At 36.3% G+C, this 19,044-nt stretch overlaps 4 protein-coding genes across 4 annotated transcripts; 2 read left to right on the forward strand and 2 right to left on the reverse strand.

Annotated features, from left to right (window-relative positions):
• Positions 1-2: 2 nt before the first annotated feature.
• Positions 3-938, reverse strand: LOC114161996 (olfactory receptor 52J3-like). The gene has a single exon (XM_028045739.1). It carries the CDS (start codon positions 936-938, stop codon positions 3-5), a length of 936 nt encoding a protein of 311 aa, XP_027901540.1.
• Positions 939-5,525: 4,587 nt separating this feature from the next.
• On the forward strand, positions 5,526-6,464 carry LOC114161997 (olfactory receptor 52N4-like). Its single transcript, XM_028045740.1, has one exon. The coding sequence runs from the start codon at positions 5,526-5,528 to the stop codon at positions 6,462-6,464; it is 939 nt and encodes a 312-aa protein (XP_027901541.1).
• Positions 6,465-7,295: 831 nt separating this feature from the next.
• chrna10a (cholinergic receptor, nicotinic, alpha 10a) lies at positions 7,296-12,820 on the reverse strand. Its single transcript, XM_028044544.1, has 5 exons — positions 12,697-12,820; positions 11,030-11,175; positions 10,373-10,527; positions 9,020-9,552; positions 7,296-8,919 (listed from the first exon to the last, which is right to left on the reverse strand). The coding sequence occupies exons 1-5, from the start codon at positions 12,755-12,757 to the stop codon at positions 8,234-8,236; spliced, it is 1,581 nt and encodes a 526-aa protein (XP_027900345.1). The 5' UTR covers positions 12,758-12,820; the 3' UTR covers positions 7,296-8,233.
• Positions 12,821-12,989: 169 nt separating this feature from the next.
• On the forward strand, positions 12,990-16,273 carry LOC114161325 (post-GPI attachment to proteins factor 2-like). The gene is made up of 6 exons (XM_028044543.1): positions 12,990-13,579; positions 13,809-13,982; positions 14,611-14,860; positions 15,043-15,149; positions 15,249-15,357; positions 15,520-16,273. Exons 2-6 carry the CDS (start codon positions 13,815-13,817, stop codon positions 15,648-15,650), a joined length of 765 nt encoding a protein of 254 aa, XP_027900344.1. The 5' UTR covers positions 12,990-13,579; positions 13,809-13,814; the 3' UTR covers positions 15,651-16,273.
• The last annotated feature ends 2,771 nt before the right edge of the window (positions 16,274-19,044 follow it).

Below are 19,044 nucleotides of genomic sequence, written 5' to 3' on the forward strand. Positions count from 1 at the left end.
ATTCAAAAACATATTCTGCTCTTGAAGACACTCAGAAAGGTTCTGCGTATTTCACTGGTATAGAGGCCATACACAATAGGGTTAATAAGTGGAGGTAAAATAAACATTAGCATCCCCGTTACCTTTTGTAAGTCAGGGGAAATATCTTTGAACCTATGCGATAAAACAGTGAAAGTTCCTGCAATCTCAAACATGACAAGAATAACCACCTGTGCAACACATGTGTTCACTGCTTTCACCTTTGCATCAGATTGCTTCCTACTCAAACATGCAACCAGAATTTTAAAGTAAGAATAGGCCTGAATAGACATACTTAGAACTTGTATGAAAACTGTGATAAATAGCCCAATTATGTTGTTGAGAATTATGTTCCCACACGTGAGCTTCAGGAGAGATGGGTTGTCACAAAATACGTTCAGTATTACAGATCTGCACCTGGGCAGCCCTGACTGAAGAGAAAATAGTGACAGGATACAGACAAAGTCAGAACTCCAAACCAGGAAAATAATAAGAGCAACAATCCTTGGAGTCATGACAGAGCTGTAGCGTAATGGCATACAGATGGCAATGTAACGATCAAACGCCATTGCTGCAAGAACAAACAAAATTCCACCGGCGCACATGTGCAGAAGAAAAGCTTGTAGAACACAGAGCGGATAGGAAACTTCCGGAGTCTCTGTAACAATATTTGAAAGTATTTTTGGAAGCATGGCAGTTATTCCGATTAGATCATTCACCGGCAGACTAATCAAGATAAAATACATAGGCTTGTGAAGGTTTTTCTTCAGAATAATCAAAGATATCAGAGTCAGGTTGCATGACATTCCAAATAGGTAAATGGCTAGACCAAACAAAAATATTGGATACTTTCCTCCAGGTGGAATAAAAAATGTCTCCAGTGTTAGTGGAGAACTAATTCCAAATGAGCTGTTTTCCATTTTAATAAGATTGATCGAGTTAGAAAACAATCATTTATACCCATTACTGGAAATCAAGCCAAAATTTGGAGAAGTAATAGTTGACATTTCATTTTTCTCTAAATGGCAGGTTGGACTGGTGATGACTGCCGTGCATCGCTTGTTTTATTGTTTGTCACTTCCTCGTTTCCATCACTATTTACCTCAGGGATTATCAGTGGCTTTGCAGGATAAACAATAACGTGACAATTGAAAGGCTTTAGATCAGCACTTCTCCAATATTTTAGAACAAGGATTACCTCAGCAAACATCTTTTCATGTATCTCCAGTCTGGTAGACTTTTTTTAAACAGCAGAAGCACAAATCTACATCGGTACTACATGATCTATTATAGGATGTAATTTATGCAGAATCAAAACCTTTTATGGCTTTGACCTCAGAAGCTTAAGTGTCCAAGTTTCTTGTGGAAAAAGTAGCAGAACCAATCTTCTGAAGTCAGAGTTGCAAGTGGGAAACTTCAAAGTTAAACCTGACTGCACTGTAGGCAGAAAGCTGCTTGTAGACCAAACAAACAAAGCTGACAATTTTTGTTCCTTAATAGTGCATTAAGAACAATGCACTATTAAAATTAGTTTAAAAAGCTTTCTAATGAATCCCTGCAGATCACAACATTCACTCCTTCTGGACCAGCATGTGTTGCTTGCGCTGTGTCATTTACTTTACAGCAGACTATTACAGTGTCCAAAGTGAGGCCCTCTGACAGATTATGAGTGGCCCTCAATTCTAGAAAGATACAAATCTGACCTGCAAGCACAAGTGTTTGATTCAAATGGACACTTTTCTTTTCCATCTTTTCACAGACAAATAAAATCTTCTTAAAACAACAACATTTTAGGTACAACAAAAAGCATTTCTCATTTATTAACCAGGCTTTTGCATCCATCTTAATTTTGTAGTTATTGGAAGTATAAAAATTCAGCAACTTTAACATAGAAGCACACCTGAGTGCATCCAGCCTTACTGGTTAATACAGCAAGCGTTGTTGCTGAAAAAGTTCTAGCTAACAACAAATTAAAAAAATTAGAAAATGTCTGTTTACTAATAAAACAGATGTTAACGACTTTTTATATGCTTATACATATAAAAAGTGATTTACAGATTTTCTCTCTTCTACAAAATCTGTTTTTGTTCATTTAAATAAAATGCTATATGTTTAGTTTATTATTGCACAGATAAAGTAAAATAAAGACAAGAAATTTATTGGCTAACTTAAAAAAGTGGCATCCAAGTGCTTTCAACTAGACAGTTTTGGCCTTAAGGGCAAAACGTTTGGACACTTCTACATTGCAGAAATTACAACGATTTGGAACCTGAGATCTTCCTGCTGTAAAGCAACGTTGGTGACTGCAACTCTGGTCAAAATATTTTGCATCAAATTTACAGATCAGCTCAGATATTACCTAAGACAGTGGTTCTCAAACTTTTTTCAGTGATGTACCCCCTTAAAAATATATTTTTAGTCAAGTACCCCCTGACACGGGCAAAACATTTTTGGAATTAAAAAGGGGTACAGTGCTGTAAAATCACTGTCTGATTTATTAAAGCCAAACAACTTATATCAGTGAACCTGACAAATACATCCATATTGCAAACATTGCATGGTTAAACAAAAAAGAAAAACAGAAGACGGTGACCATCAGGAAGGTATAAAACCAGTCAAACCGTTTTATTTTAAAGGATATTGAAACTAAATACTGAATATAAAATTCAGTACATGAACACACATTTATATTTTATCGAACTTTTCACAAAATAATTTTTCCCAAGACTTATTAAGAGGAGCCTACTGATTTTTTAAAGATATTTTGAAAAGCTTCACGTACCCCCTGCAGTACCTCCACGTACCCCCAGGGGTACACGTACCCTCATTTGAGAACCACTGACCTAAGATGTACAAACCACAATTATTATTATTTTTTTAATTGTGGTTTATGAAAAACATTTGACGGGAGCAAACTGTTAGACCTCTGTGACATGATGCTCTTCAACATGGAAAAATTGCATCAATCGGTTGTTTCATTATGCTGTCAAAACACTCTTAATAATGAGACCCTTTGAGATATGATTAAATTATTGTTATTAACTGTCTCACAAAGTAATTAATCCCTGGACAAATGCTAACCACCTCGTACCTCCATCTACTGTAAATGTTATTTCCCACTAAGGGATGTTGTCCAACAACTATCTTGGGAGGCGACATGTAAATCAGTTGTTAAGCTGGCAAGTGAGGCAACTTTGAAAACTTCCTAGTGTGTCATTTACTAAATGAAATGAGCAACAGTGGTTACAAAATAAGCAAAAATGTATCATTAAAAAGACCATTTATGTTGTTTTGTTCCAGCAGCATAAGTAATTGAAACAGAGCACTGGAGTGGTCATCTTAGTCCACAGGGAACAGAGACCTCAAAAGCACATTTGGGACATCGGGAAAAGCTAATCATTTTACCCCAGAGAAACTAGGTTTATTAAACTGATGATGATTTCATGGTCATGCTGATCTTTTGCTCATTTTATTGTATCTTTCTTAGTTTACTGTATATGAATCATTTTACCACTTGTGTCATATCACATTTCAGAGCATGTTTTTTGTTGTTGTTTGTAAGCTTTATTTCCAGACATTTTCTGGAAATATATCTGGAGTTCTCACAACAGAAGGCCATAACAACGGCCAGAGTGTGTGTATATGTTTAAGTGGCCTATTTTTGTTGAGCTGGCTTGTTCAATCGTAGCAATAATGATGACATGATGAAGAATATACTTTTTCCTTTACCTCCACTGAATGTGTTTATGTAATAAATGTTCTTAAAGAGGTCTGTTGTTTTTTTTTTTTTTCATTTTTCATCTGTCATTGTCAAGAACCCATTAGTCACAGAGTGGGAATCCCCGTGATGTCATTAAATAACAAAACTGTAGTGCACAGAAGGTTTTCTTTCTCTTTGCTCATTGAGAACATGCATGTGAACACCGTAATATTGTTGGCCAAGTAAGAAGACCTCTTTGATCCAGAAGGTACTGTTTGTGTATCCTCGGACTGTACCCCAGACAAAAATAAGTCTAAACTTGGCGTGTCTGAGCTCCTGCAGAAAGGAATCTGACAAAATGGTTGCATTTAGAGGAACCTTTGATTTTGAACAGCTTTGCCGCATCACTGTGAGGGAGCCTTCAAATGCCCCCTTTAAAGGATACAGCCCTTGAATTTAAATACACACATTATCATACCCCTTCATTCACCGTCTTGTTGTGTGTCCATAAACTTTTGAAGTTGTCATCTTGGTAGCCCATTACTCCATTAAGTCAGTCACTGTCATGGTTAGTTGACACATTGAAAATGAACTGCCCAAAATGCCAACTATTGCTAATATAATTTTTTTTTTTAATTCAAATTCCTCATATTAAACCTTGGTTTTTAAACCTACATATTCACAGTGATATCAATGCATCATTTAATGGGTTATTGGTTTTGGTTTATTCTCATTTGTTCTTTTTTTACAGTTGTTTTTTATTGTTTGTTTTATTTTACTTCAAAGTTTAGCTTAATATTTCTAGCTAGTTAAAGCATTTTTTCTGGAAGTTTAGGTATTTTGTCAATAAACTCATATTCTGAAGAGAAGAAACTAATTTGTGTTTATGGTGTATGTATAAGAAGTGCTTGATGTTTCAGAATGCCAGTGTCTTAATAAGACATTGTTATGCAGTGTGTTTCATTAAACCGCACCTCGCCAGGAAGGTAAGAAGGTATTCATAAAGCCATAATTTACAGAGACTGAGAGCTGTTTGGTTATGCCCTATAATCAAGTGATGCCCGACTTGGTAACTTTAATAAAAATTGCCACCTTTGTTAATAACTCATTTTGCCAATTCATGGTCAAACGAAGCATTTTCCTGCACATCTTTATTGTAAGTTTACTTAAAGATGGCAAGTGTTGATTTGTTTAGTTGTTTTGCTGCTTTGTTATTCTATCCTGATAATACTGTAAACAAATAAAAATGTTGTTAATGTAATGAAGAAAACTTACGTTATAATGAATCCCACATTTATACATGTGGGAAAATCCTTCTCACTTAAAGGCAGGGCATAATCTAGCTCTACTAACCCATAAAAGGAAATAAAATATCAGCATCTAATTAACTTGGGAATCACTCCTACCCCAGCAAAGTATTTATGATTGCAGACATTCTTCAGTCTGGCATCAGCAGTTTTGGGGTTTTGTAGAGTACCTCTATTACACATGTATGTCAAGAGAAAAGGTAAGCATGTTGCTTCTGATCAATATTTTTTACTTGAAATCAATTTAACCTGTATGGTTTTTTTCTCCTAATTTATATTATTAATGTAATTGATAAGGCATTACATATAACATTTCTGCTCAGATGATGGTTGGAAAGTACATGCAGTGATATGAAAGTGTTTTTACTGAGTCAATAAATAATGTAACATTTTATAAATATCCTTTAGTACACACAATTACGTGTTTCACTTTGGTCAGTGTGCAATTAACTTGTTGCAATGTACTTTTTGTTTTTAGATTTTTCACCATATGAATAAAAATGAAGGAAAATTCTTCAATGCCATCTGATATCCTGGAGATCCAAGGACTTGAAATATCTCCAGAGTACATATACCCTCTGTTTTTCTTACTTTTGTTTGTATACTCGACTCTGCTCTTTTCTAACATCGGCGTTCTCACACTTATCATAAAGGAAAAGAGTTTGCACCAGCCCATGTACTTCCTCTTCTGTAACCTGTCTGTGAATGACCTGATCGGCAACACAGTCCTGCTGCCTCAGCTTATGGCTCATGTCCTTTCCACCAAACGTTTCATCACCTACAACCAGTGTTTGCTTCAAGCTTTTCACAGCCACACCTTTGGATCTGCATCGCACATGATTCTTGTTATCATGGCTATCGACAGATATGTGGCAATCTGCCACCCTTTGAGGTACAGCTCCATCATGACTAATAAAGCTGTGATCGGCCTGTCTGCCACTGCCTGGGGCGTTTCCTTACTGCTAGTGTCTGTGCTCTTAGGTCTCACAGGCAAGCTGTCCCGCTGCAGATCAGTTATACAAACTGCCTTCTGTGACAATCCATCACTGTTCAAGCTTTCTTGTGAGGACGTGTCCATTAATAACATATATGGACTGTTTATTACAGTGCTGCTGTTTACTTGTTCGATTACAGGCATCACTGCTACTTACATCAGAATAGCTCTCATATGCTGGATGAAGAAAAACAAGGAGATGAATAACCGAGCGCTTCAAACCTGCTCAAGCCACCTCATTCTTTATCTGATTATGCTTTGGTCAGGGTTCCTAACTATTATATTGCATCGATTTCCAGATTATCCAGACTTAAGGAAGCTTGCATACATTTTATTTCATGTCGTGCCTGCCAATTTAAATCCTGTTATTTATGGACTACAAACAAGATCATTACGAGATAAGATTATTCAAATACTCAATAGAAAAACTATCATTTCCACCTAGATTTTTTTTTCCTCTGTATTTTTACATTTTTATTCTACTAAGCGGATTTTGATTGTATGAGCAGTCGGCTGTGGAGTACTACTGTGGCTAAAGATTTCTAGTTAAATGTGAGATTTAATGACCTCTAAAAAAGAACTGTTTTAAAAGACGAACTCCATATCTAGTTAAAATATATGAGGAACAGCAAGAAACGTTTCCTTTATCAAACCTCAGGAACATAATTTTGAGTGAGTTGTCAGTTAAATTTGAATGTTCTGCAACAATAGCAACAGCTTAATGAATAATTTCTGACACATTGCTTATTACTTATGCCTTCTGCTTTTACATCTGAAATCAGCAGATAGTTTGTAGAGTAGTGAAATGACAAGGTTTTCAGATGTATTGTGCATGTTCTTTTATTTATTATCACAACAATAAACTTCATTATTTTTATTTTCAAGTCACATACAGAAGATGCAAAAAATGTTCTTTTAAACTGTAACATAATTTCCCTTATTGTTGTTATTCATTGACAACATTGTGTTAATCTGAAGTCACTAATGACTTTAATTATTTAAACTTACCAGATACATTTTTAGTTGTTTTTTGGTTCTTATTATATATTATGAAAAACAATCCTACACTTAATAAATCATTATGTCCTTTGATCTTTGTTTGCAAGAGCAAACATGTCAGTAAATATCAGATTTACTAAACATATCATGGGGAAAATGGTATGCACAGACGCTCAAATTATTATGTTCTTTGAGCTTCTCAACTTCAAAAACTTAAAACATGGAAATTGTACACTGCCTATCCCATGACTGTAACCTCTTATGATTATTTAAAAACAAAAACAAAGGGAAAATCAGTTAAACATGGTGCTGATATCTATTTCCATGAGTCATTTTTATCCATTAATGTCCATCAATGAACCTTGTATTCATTGATGGACATTAATGGGACAGTGACAGCTGGGAAAAACCATGCAATACAATCATCTAATAGATGCATCTCTACTCTGACACACCTGAATCGAATAGGTCAATTTACTCATCCGTTTGCCATTCAGCTCTGCAGAGGCCTGCTAATGACTCTTTCATTTTATTCAGGTGTGTTTGAGGTGTGTTTCACCTGCCAGTTTGCTCTATGTCATATCTATCACCTGGTTCACCTGTGTCTACCCGTTCTCTCAGCTCAGTTTGCCTCTAATTAGGTCTCCTTGATTTGTCATCTCCACCATTGTATATAAGCTCATTGGTTTTCTTTGTTCTTCATTTCAATTTCTGTTATATTTACACTTCCTGCTCCTGTCACCCTGACACCTCTGTTTCTTAAGATAGAGGACTCATGTAATGTAAGTTTTTCTGTTCATAATTAAATTCATTTTTATCATACATCTGTCTCCATCCTGTTGCATTTTAGTCTCTTCTAAACACCAAACATGACAGTTGTATATGACAAAAAAAAACTCTAAAAATGTAAGGTGTATGAATACTTTTTGAAGACACTGCCATAATGTCAGACACCACTTTCTTATGTCACATAGAAAAATTTCTCTATATAATTTATAAAAAGAGCTCGGTATTTCATTACTTAAGAACAAGAAGAAAATTTACCCGAGTTAAAAACAAATATAGTATACACCTTTTGTTCTTGATTTGCTAACAAAATTAGCCTTTTATGGGCTGCGAATATAAATATGCTACACATCTTTCTTAAAGATCTCATTTTACCGTTTGGAATCGAGGCTTCAAAAGAATTTTACAATCAAATAAAAGTAGTGCTGATTAAACAGCTTTGCCCATGATAAGGAGGCTCATGAAAAACACCATTATAAAAAACATCCACATGAAAAAGCGATCTAAAACTTTGGCTACTTTCTTCCACTCCCCTGTTCGTTTCTGTGTGGCCCTCTGATCTCTGTAACAGTTGGCGATGTATTCAATGTTATGCAGCAGTGGCCCATCGTTAGGATGAGTGTTACAGGAAATCCCGTCATCTTTTCTCTCCACATCACTCACGCCTCCCTTTCTGCATCTCACCGGATCCCCTGACTCCCCACAGTCCAAGAAGATGCCATTCCTCCAAGTGCTGTTTGTAGGATTCCTCCTTACTGATCCTAGTGGACTTAGGATTTGATCCATTTCTTCTCTCTCCTCTGTGATGACAGATCCAACCATTTCCTGACCACTTTTGATGATGCAGTCGTCCTCTCTTCCTGGACACACCTGCCCGTTCATGGGGCAGCTGGTGTTGCTTACAAGTGCAGGTTCCTGTCTGTCTGACTCTGCCGACATGCAGTTCTCCCCAACTTCATAGACAAAACACATCTGGGCCATGTACTGCAGAATGACTTTCTTAGCCCACTTGGGAACGGGCTTGGCATCTGGGCCGCAGTGGTGAATGTTCATGATAAAGATGGTCAGGGCAGTGGAGGTTGTGATCATTGTCATCGTTGCAATGTAATATTTTCCTGCAGTGGTTAAAAAGGCAAGAAAAATAAACATTTGTGCTATGTGTCTGTATGTTGCAATTATGTAAAGTGGGATTTGAACATACATTATTTTCCTCACCAATTAGTGGCACATTCTCAGAAGGTGGCATAATTTCTGCAACCAGCAGCTGGAAGACGGTGAGTGCCAGCATCACAGTGACACCCAAAGAAACCTTTTCCCCAGAATCAGCAGGCAGGTAGAAACCCAGTGGAGCCAGAAAAGAGATCATCACACACGGTATGAGAAGGTTGAAAACGTAAAAGGAAGCTCTTCTCTTTAGCTGCAGCGTGTAAGTCACGTCTGGGTATGGGTCTGCACAGCATCCATATTGAACAATATTCTTCTTTGCCGGCATGCCGAGAACTTCCCACTCCACATTTTCCACCAGGTCAGCCAGGTCGGCGCTCTCCATGGCGTTCAGGATGTCCAGCTGGTTTCCATTGTAGGTCCAGGAGCCGTAAGTGAACCTGCACTGCTGACCATCGAAGGGGAAAAAGGACACATCCACTTTGCATGAGCTCTTTGTGATGGCAGGGGAATCCCACATCATCTGGCCGTCGTGCCGGATCACCACGTTGGTATCCATCGGGCCGGTAAAATGGTTGTCTGCGCTGGAAAAACAGTTAGCTTAACTCAACAAGTAGGCAATATTGTTCACAGCCATTCCAGAAGAAAAGACTTGATCTGTAAGAGTGTTAACTTTTTAAGTGTTTCTGCAATTTAGAATTTCTCAGTTATTGTTTTTGCCAACATCTGGTCAGTCAGTGTAATGTTTTTGAGTTTTTTTTTTTTTTTTACTAATATGTTATGAACTACTGAGGACCAAAAATGACTTAATTAAAATTAAAAGAAGAAATTTACAAAATACCCAATAAATACATTGATTTACTTAAAATGCACAAGAAGAGAAAAGTTTTCCTCATGTTTTATTACCTAAAGCATTTTTATTTTCTTCAATTTATACATGCTGCCAGCAATAACCAGTAAATCACTGTATGATGTTGTTGAAGTGATATTAAATAAACAGATACAAAATAAATTTAAAATATGAAAACTGTTGTGAAAAAATTAACAATAACATAAAATGTGACAGTAACTAAAAAATAATTAAATAAATGCAAAATATGAAAAAAGAAAAGAAATAAATGGTGAAATAAAAAATAACTAATAAACCCATAAGAGTAAGATTGGAAATAAATTGGAAAATTAGAACAGTAAATTAACACTGTTAAAAATAACAAAGAAATATTAATTTATGAAAAAATGTATAATCAAATAAGTTGGGAAAGTTCTTTATTTTTTGGATGCAACATTTGGCACATAATTTACTTCATCGGGCCATTTGTTTATTTTTATGTTTATTGCCAATTTTGGCAGGATGTGTTCACCAAATTTACAAGTAACTGAACTATCAACACCTGTCCAACCTACCTGTTATAAAGGACTATATCAGGTCTCCATACATAACTACCAGGAATACAGATGGTGTCGAGTCCATCGTATTCATCTTTATTCCATCTGAGGTGCGCATCAAACCAGACTAGCCTTATCCACAAATAAGCAGTCAAAATTTGATTTCGCTCATCCTGTAACAAAAGAAACCGGGCATTAAAAGGTATGACACATAAAACGTTACTGCAAAATTATAAATGAATAACAGTATTTGGTGCTCCGGTTAAATATTTAAAAAACTAAATGGTGAGATTAATTTCAATTGGTTGGCTCTTCCAACCAACATTATCCTTGCCACAGTGACCAAACAGCTAATTTCTTTTATTCTCACCTGACTCCTAGCTATAAAATAATTCAACCTTAAATCCAGGTTCTATTACTGATACACATTATTAAAGCTGTGTATAATGTACACAGCTTGAATCTGTTTTCTATCTGTTTTTAAAATTTGTAAGATAGCAAATGTCTTTTTCATGTTACCATACAAACCTGTACGCACAAATCTGTGTGGATTAAATAAAATTTGTCCAAATTCTTGCTTTCAAAACTCATTGCAGAATTATGTTATATAATCCTTTCAAACAGGGAAAAGTTGAGTTGAAATGCATCCGTAATGTTTGTGCTCTTGTGTTTTACCATGTCGATGATTTGTGAGAGTGTAACCTGCAGAGTCACATTCAGGATGTTATTTGTGTCCTCCACAGGCCTCAGAGCACTTGTGTAGTTGGTCATTAGGTCTGTCAGGAGCTTTTGGGCATATTTGGCATATGCACCCTCACATACTTGGACAGAAATGAAAAGTTTGCATTAGAATTTTTTTAGTAGAATTTTGCAGTAAGTAAATAATTATATGTTCTGTTGATTTTTCTTTATTTGAAAACGTAAAGGACAGACATTTGCACAAAGGGAGATTAAACAATGTGTTTCTTTGCATTTCAGGGCATTGACATCCACGCACGTTAGAGTGGACAGGAAGAGAAACGTGACAGAAAATGTGATTGCCTGACAGATGGGCGGGGAGGATGTAAAGTGAATGATAGACTACAATCCCTTTCTGTAAGTGTCTAAAAAAGAGTTTATGAAAATTTGACTTTATGTTAAACGGAAATTTTAAGACATTTGAAAATGAATTTAATAGGACAAGGTGTATCTGCAGCAGCAACAATGGATGAAAAGTTACAGCTTTGGCTGCAGAAATGGATTTGTGCAGTCCAGATGTCAACCCTAAATCACAGTTTAAATAAAGCCCCTCAGCTGGACAGACTGTCTGTGGGATTATTGCAGCACAATCTCTTATGAACAGGTCACACGTTTGAGAACTCTGAAAAAGGCTTGAGGATAAGAGGAGGGGATATGAGAATAAATGTATATCACATGATATTAAAAAGGCAGAAAACAACAATTCAGCAGTTCTACAGCTTTTTGTTTATTCTTATGAGGGATGCTAAAGGTAAGCCACAGAAGGAATCAACTATATAGGAAACTGAAATAAAAAATTTGAACGATTCTGGGAGAATCAGACATTTTGTCCTGGTTCCAATCGATTATTGCGACTCTTTGTCATTTCCAAAGTATAATTGATTGTTTTTTGACAGTGGGAGACACAGGAATTATCTTAAGCAGAATAGGCTTGAAAACCACAGCCCTAGTTCATGAGCAGCTACACTCAGTTACACTATGAAATCTAAAAGTTCCAATAAACTTTGGGGCACTTAAAGGCAACTTGTGGAAAAACTGTAAGATTATTAATATACCATCTTATCTTAACCCGACATGGACATATTTACAAAAGGGAATTTAAATGGTGTCTCCAGCTGAAACTATGATGACAGAAAATCCAAAAAATCATTGGGTTTTCATGATATTTCAAGACTTGGCTTTATTTCTATGAAGTTCTTTGGGGTATTTTTGTCGGCTAATTATGTCGCCATGGTACCATGGTTATATCATGAGATCAAGCAGGTACCTTGCATTGCTGTGGCAGACCCCAATGAGTGCTTGAAATATTTCACTCTGTTGAATGCAACACGAGATTTATTTTGTAAACTGAAATACTGAAATGAAAAAAAAAACTATTCAACGATATTTTAATTTATGGTATTTTACCTTATATAAATACATATATTCTTATAGAAAAAAATAATAATTATATTTTTTTTTTTTCTGTGACTCTATTTGCTGTTATTGCCTGTCACTTTGCAGCTGTTGCACAGAAATCTTCTCCTTTCTTGTCCAATGTACGACAATAAAGAATATTTATATTCTATAAAAACTAAAATAAAAAATAAAAAACAGAAACTTACTTGTCATGGCACTAAAGAATAGAAATGAATGAAGTAAAGTCGGACTTCTCCAACGTAGCATTTTCCAAAGCAAAGTATCTGCGGCCAAGGACTCTTTGATTTGTTCGGTGCTAAACTAGTTTCCTTAATAATAATAATAATAATAATAATAAAGCCGCTTATTCCTGTAGTAGCGTGTGTACTGTCTGCCTCCCCTCTTCAGCGCAAATATTCGGCTTATGCAGATTGTCAGTTGTGATAACTACACAAGTATATCCTATGCACGCATGCCATTACATGACGCAGTCTTCCGGAGGCGCGGGCTCCAATGCGAGCATTGGATTTATAAGGGCTTTTAAAAAGAAAAAAAATCTGAAACTCATACTGCACAGCGTAAAACACTTAAACAAGCCGTCACACAAACCAAGAGCGAACTGATGAAGGACCAAAGAAATCGGTCATTTGATTGTTGTTTTTCAGCACCGCGGAGAGCGTCCAGCAACAAAGCGCTGCTGACGCAGTATTTTTATTTCATTATGTTGCATACCTTTGGCCAGTTGCTGTGACCTGTTTTCGTTTATTATCAAAACGGTTTCTATTATTTTGACACATCTCGCAGTCTCTTCCGGAAACTGCCATTCTCCTCCCACTCATGTTTTTCCTCCCGCTCTCTTCCACGCAAGGATGACAGCAGCATCCTTAGGCCTACCATCATCTGTTAGGAACATCTGGATAAAATTATAAAGATGAACGTTTAGAAATTGAAGATGGCTAGATGACGTCCCAGTCTCTTCTTCCTGGCTCGATGGGATCAGAGATTTGCAGCTCCTTCGCACACTGACATTGTTATTGTTGAGCCGGTTGTAACTGCAGCGCCTGCTGGGCAGCAGTGAGCTGGGTGGAGGTAAGGGTTTTACAGAGTGCATCCTTTTAGAAACAAATCATACGTGAATGAATTTATCAGAATAAAGATGACCACTCCATGACTCAAATCCTAGCCGGGCATGGCATGCACTACTAATTATTATAACAGTAAATATGTATCATGCATGCATAATTTTCTGTGAATAGAAATATGTTGCCACTTTTGTGACGGTGTGATTATTATTTTTTTTATGTTTCTCCGCTTGCAGGGTAAAATGATCCAAGGCTCAAACATTTTGGGCTATGAGAGGCCCCTGGTCATCAGGATATCATTCGCCACTTGTATTGTTGTTACTGTGTGCCTGCCACTGTTAGGACTCATCACTTGCGTCTCTATATCCTCTCTCTTTCACTTTGAAGATGCTACTGGTACACATTGCCAGGTAATCTGTTATCTTCCAACAGCTTTCTGGAAATGGTTATTTTATTAGAAATTGTTTCTTATTACCAAGAAACCATTATTATTACCATTACTACTAATGGTAATAAGAAATCATTTTCTTTTGTGGAAAGAAAATAACCTTTGCCCTTTTGTCTCAAGGTCAAAGGTATCTTAATATAAACAGGTTTTTTTCAGTTGCTTCAATACTTCTTAAATATTTTTTAATTTAAACTTTTTCATTTCAGTACATTTATTCATAAAGAATACCATGTTTTTTGTTGTATTTATTTAGTTAGTTAGTTATTTAATCAACCGAAACATCAAACAACTTTCTGTTACATTTTACACAAATCATGACATCACAAATCCTCTACTGAACTTAACAGTGTTCAGTTACTATTGGGTGTAATAGTAACCCAAAAGTAATGGGTTACTATTACATTAACCCACCTGTATTGTTTGCCAGCAGAAATCTCAACCTTACATTTGATCAAAACACAGAGAGAAGCAGAGAGTTTACATTAAAAAAGTACCTAGAATGGGTTCTTCCCACATTAAAACATTTTCACTTATATAGAAGGTTGTTGGTTTTTCAAAAATAGAATACATTCCTCCTTCTTTGTCTTTAGGTTCCCAACTACCTGCCATCCATCAGTGCCTCTATCAGCCTCAGTCCTGAGTGCCACATCTGGCGGTTCTGCATCGGACTGCACTCTGCTCCGAGGCTTCTGGTGGCCTTTACCTACTTCAGGTTTTACAAGTCCCGCTTTGCTGCCAGGTCCTCCGAGAGCGCACTCAGCTGCTTGAACTTGACCTTTTCCATTTTTGAGAACCTGGGCCTGCTGCTTCTTACATATGTGTCATCTAATGAGACATACTGTGAGTGATCCAGTTATAAAATACCATAAGACATGCATCCAGTTTTTTCTTTTGATGGTGGAGTCTGCCTTGTGGTTCATACATTTCTTTACTAATTTAGCAATTATTTTGCTACTGAGTCGTCATGTGGAATATTTTTGCTGCCTGTTTCTGAACACGTTTTCTCTTTCCTCCCTGTACAGTTGTGCATAAGGAAGGTTTCGTCCTCTTCATTGTGAGTTCACTTATCTACATGCTGATAACCTGCCGTTTGTGGAGATCAATTAAGAAGTATTCATTAAGTCCCGAGGTAAAGAATACTAAATATAAAACACCACAATGCAATTAAAGCTATCCATTTTAATTGCAGTATTTGAGCCTTGTTTGTGATGTTATTTCTTCCTTAAAGGATGCCAAGTCTCATCTCTGGAAGGTTCGCTTCTTACTCCTCAATGTTTGCTTCTGTGCTTTTGCTGGATTCTTTTACTGGAAACACAACATGTACTGTGAATCAGGAAGTAAGTTTTACCTTGTGTTATGTTTAATATTTTAAAACGCTGACACAACTTGTAATGAGACAAAAATAGTGATGGATATTTTTGTCAAGTAGTGTATCTGTGTTATAAACACTATAAAATGCTGACCAACACATGCGTGTGTGATATCTGTGTTATTTACAGGTTACACCTTTTTTGCGCTGTTTGAGTACCTTGTCGTCTTCTCCAATATGGCCTTCCATCTGACAGCAGTGTGGGATTTCAAGAGTCGGGAGGTTGTGGTCATTTCCTCCTTTGAGGACAAAGACTTCTGACTAGAACCTATAGATGAGCAAGATAAATGTGCCAGCATTAAACCACATGAGGAAGACAGCAGCGATCCTGTTGAAGAAGACTGGGATGGGCTTTTCCACATTTTTTCATAAGGACTTAAAACTTAAGAGCTTAAAGTGTGTTAATGTCAGTCAAGTGCAAACAGATGATACACACATATATACATGATGGATGGAGAAGCAACTTTTGTTCCAATGTTACTTATGGTTGCCTTCAATTTCACACAATATTTTGGGTGATGTGAAATTTTACTTTGACATCAAGCACAGCAAGTACTGTATGTCTGCCAAAGTACATTATATGTGTTTTAGTAGTCTGAATACATCCTCACAAGTAATTGCTTCAAACACAGAATTTTATATCCTAACCAAGTATATTATTCATATTGTTGTTGAGACCTGGAAGTGGTGTTCCAGTTGTGTTTTATAATAAGCATTTGAACCCAAAATAATATTAGTTTCTCTGCTCAAGAATAAACTTACTTTCATTAATCGCCAATAAAATGGCACATACCTCCAGATTGCCATAGATGACAAAAGTCAGATGTTATCTGTCATTTGAACCTTTTACGTTACGTTTTGTTAATAAAGTATTTGTTACGGAGGAACGCCTTTATCTGTGGAATACAACACTAACAGTGATGTTTGTTTAAAATAGCAGTAAATGTATTGCATATTACATTGTGCCGCTTCAAATGTGCCACACTCATCCCCTTAACAATCTGTTTATTTGTATATGAAACTCTTTTTTAGAGAGATCTAAAAAATTATGTTTCAATAATTTCCTGAATTTATTAATTTTTATTTAGAAGCGAAAAAAAATAACTATAGTGGTTTTGTTGGACTCCATGAATTAAACAAGATTCCATACATTAAAATGTCTAAAAATATAGGAGCCTTTTAGTTGTTTTTCCCTGTGAATTGGAAAAATAGGAATTTTAAATGATTGCTGTAGAAAAATCATTCGCTTGAAGGGTTTTTCGATGCTTTATTGTGTCCACTAGATGGCTCACTGTCTCTGCACATGATTGTACGTCACGGATGTTTTCCGTGGAATAATATCTCCCACACCATTACATCCAACTCTGCGCATCCGTACATTTAGTTGTTTCTAAATTAACCCACGGGCTGTAAATGACTGGATTTGATACCGGTGTTAATCATCTAACATCTAATCTGTCAGTCTACCAATCCGTCCATCTCTGCATTTATTCGTTCTACACAGTTCTCGTAATGTTTGCATAACAAACTCAAACAATCGATCCTGTTTAGAGGGCACTGTTGCACAGCTTTGCTAACTCTAATCTCACATTTTTCACTTAGAAACACACAAAAAAAAAGTAGGTTATTTCCACTACCAGAAGGAATGCAGATTAGTAACAGCAGGACCAAAACAATTCAGCAGGAAATTAAAAATTAATTTAAAATCAATAAAATTGATCTTGGCCACTTGAAAACCTTCAATCTGACCTTGCTCAACAAGTAGCAAAACTTTGAACATAATATTGCATGTTTAAATAATTGCACCATACTAACGAATTATTGAGTAAAAAAAAAAAAAAAGAATAAAAATAGGGGCTGTTCTAGAGCCTCGTTGCAGTGCTGGACATAATGGACCACCTTTATGACACTGTCCTTTAACAGAATGTCTTCAGTCAGAGACTTCTCAGATTGGCTGTGGTACCAACAGCTACAGGAGATCCGTCTTGTCCACAGCCACTACTGTACATTGACTGTTTGAAGAAACTTGGATAGTTTTAGTCACAACATTTACTTTTCATTTAATTTCACTTGGGTTTGATAGGTATTTTTAAAAGGAAGCCAGTGTTAATGCTATATCCCTGCCTTTATTTGTTTTGCAGCATATTGTATCGACCAGCTTTGGAGATTTAGGTCACCTTTTAAACCTGAGCATCAAGTATAACAGCATAGCACAACACCATTAGCAAACCTGTCAAACTATAAACACTATGTGGAAAAGACTCACAATTTTGACCATTTATATGCAAAGAGGTGTTACTGTGTGTTGGGGTTCTTCTTCTGGGTTTTAAAAGCCACTGACAAGTCAAATGAAAGCTGGATTTTATTTGGGGACATCGGAGAAAATGGGTATTAATACAAATGTAATGTCTTAGGACAAATTTGAAAACCATTTTATTTCCACTTTACAACTATGGATTAATTTGTGTTGGTCTATCAAATAAAATGCACTGAACTGACAAAATGTTGAAATGTTAATGGGATGTGAATGCTTTTGTAAAGCACTGTATTTAACTAGCTTATTTAGACTCACAATGAGTCTAAATGAATTGTCTATATTGTGAGTCATACAGAACGTTTCTGAACATGTTTGGACAAAGATGCATCAAACTGGTGACAACATGTGCAACATGAGAGAAACCATGTCCTGAGTTCTTGCAGCGGTTGGCTAAAGATTGAGATTAGGACTCAAAGAGACTTAATCAAACCTTCCCAAGATAATCTGTGCACTCAACCACTGATATGCTCAGTACAGACAAAAACAACCTGTTTAGCTTACACAGGAAAAACAGAGCTTTTTTCACTCTGCATGAATTCTTACTCAGTCTTACTCAGCACTGCAAAATAATATGAACTTTTCTTTTCAGTAATATGCCTAACTGTTCAGTTAATTCAGAATGACTATTGTACAATGAGTTCATTTATTAATATGCTGGATTCCCTTCTTGTCAGATATCATGACTTTGTTGGCGATAGTGACTGTTGCTGGTCTGTAAGGTTAGTTGTTGACATGCTGCAAATTTGGATCTACGTAACACCAGGACTTTCCTTGTTTTTCTATCACCTCCCAGATAAAAACAAGTTGTTTTTGTCTTCCCCTATTCCAGCTGAAGGATAACCATTCTGTCAGCTCTACATCAGGTCTTTGTGCTTTGCTTTCATAAAGTTACAGACAGTTTTGACCTGTTTGTTTTGTACAGTGTGACTAAGGCTAACCAGATTGTTAGAAAATAAGGAGATTTGTATTTGCTGATGCAAACTCTGATTGAAATCCACATTTTCATTATTTAGTTTAAAAATATTCTGATTCTACTGGGATATTAGCAGAAATGTTCTGCTGAAAAGTTGATTTTTGTAAAAGAGCTTGGGTATCAAATTAAAATTTCATGTGGTTGGGGGATCATTGAGTCAACACAACAAACATTCATTGACACACACATACATTTGGGCAACTTAGTGAGACCAATTAACGAAATTGGTTTTTGAATTGTGGGAAGAAGCCGGAGTACCTGCAGAGAACCCACATATGCACAGGGAGAACATGCAAACTCCGTGCAAATCCAGGCCCTTCTTGCTGAAAAGCAACTCCAACCATGCCATTGTACTGTCCTTATTT

This window comes from Xiphophorus couchianus, chromosome 18, assembly GCF_001444195.1.
Source record: "Xiphophorus couchianus chromosome 18, X_couchianus-1.0, whole genome shotgun sequence".
Classification (NCBI taxonomy): domain Eukaryota; kingdom Metazoa; phylum Chordata; class Actinopteri; order Cyprinodontiformes; family Poeciliidae; genus Xiphophorus; species Xiphophorus couchianus.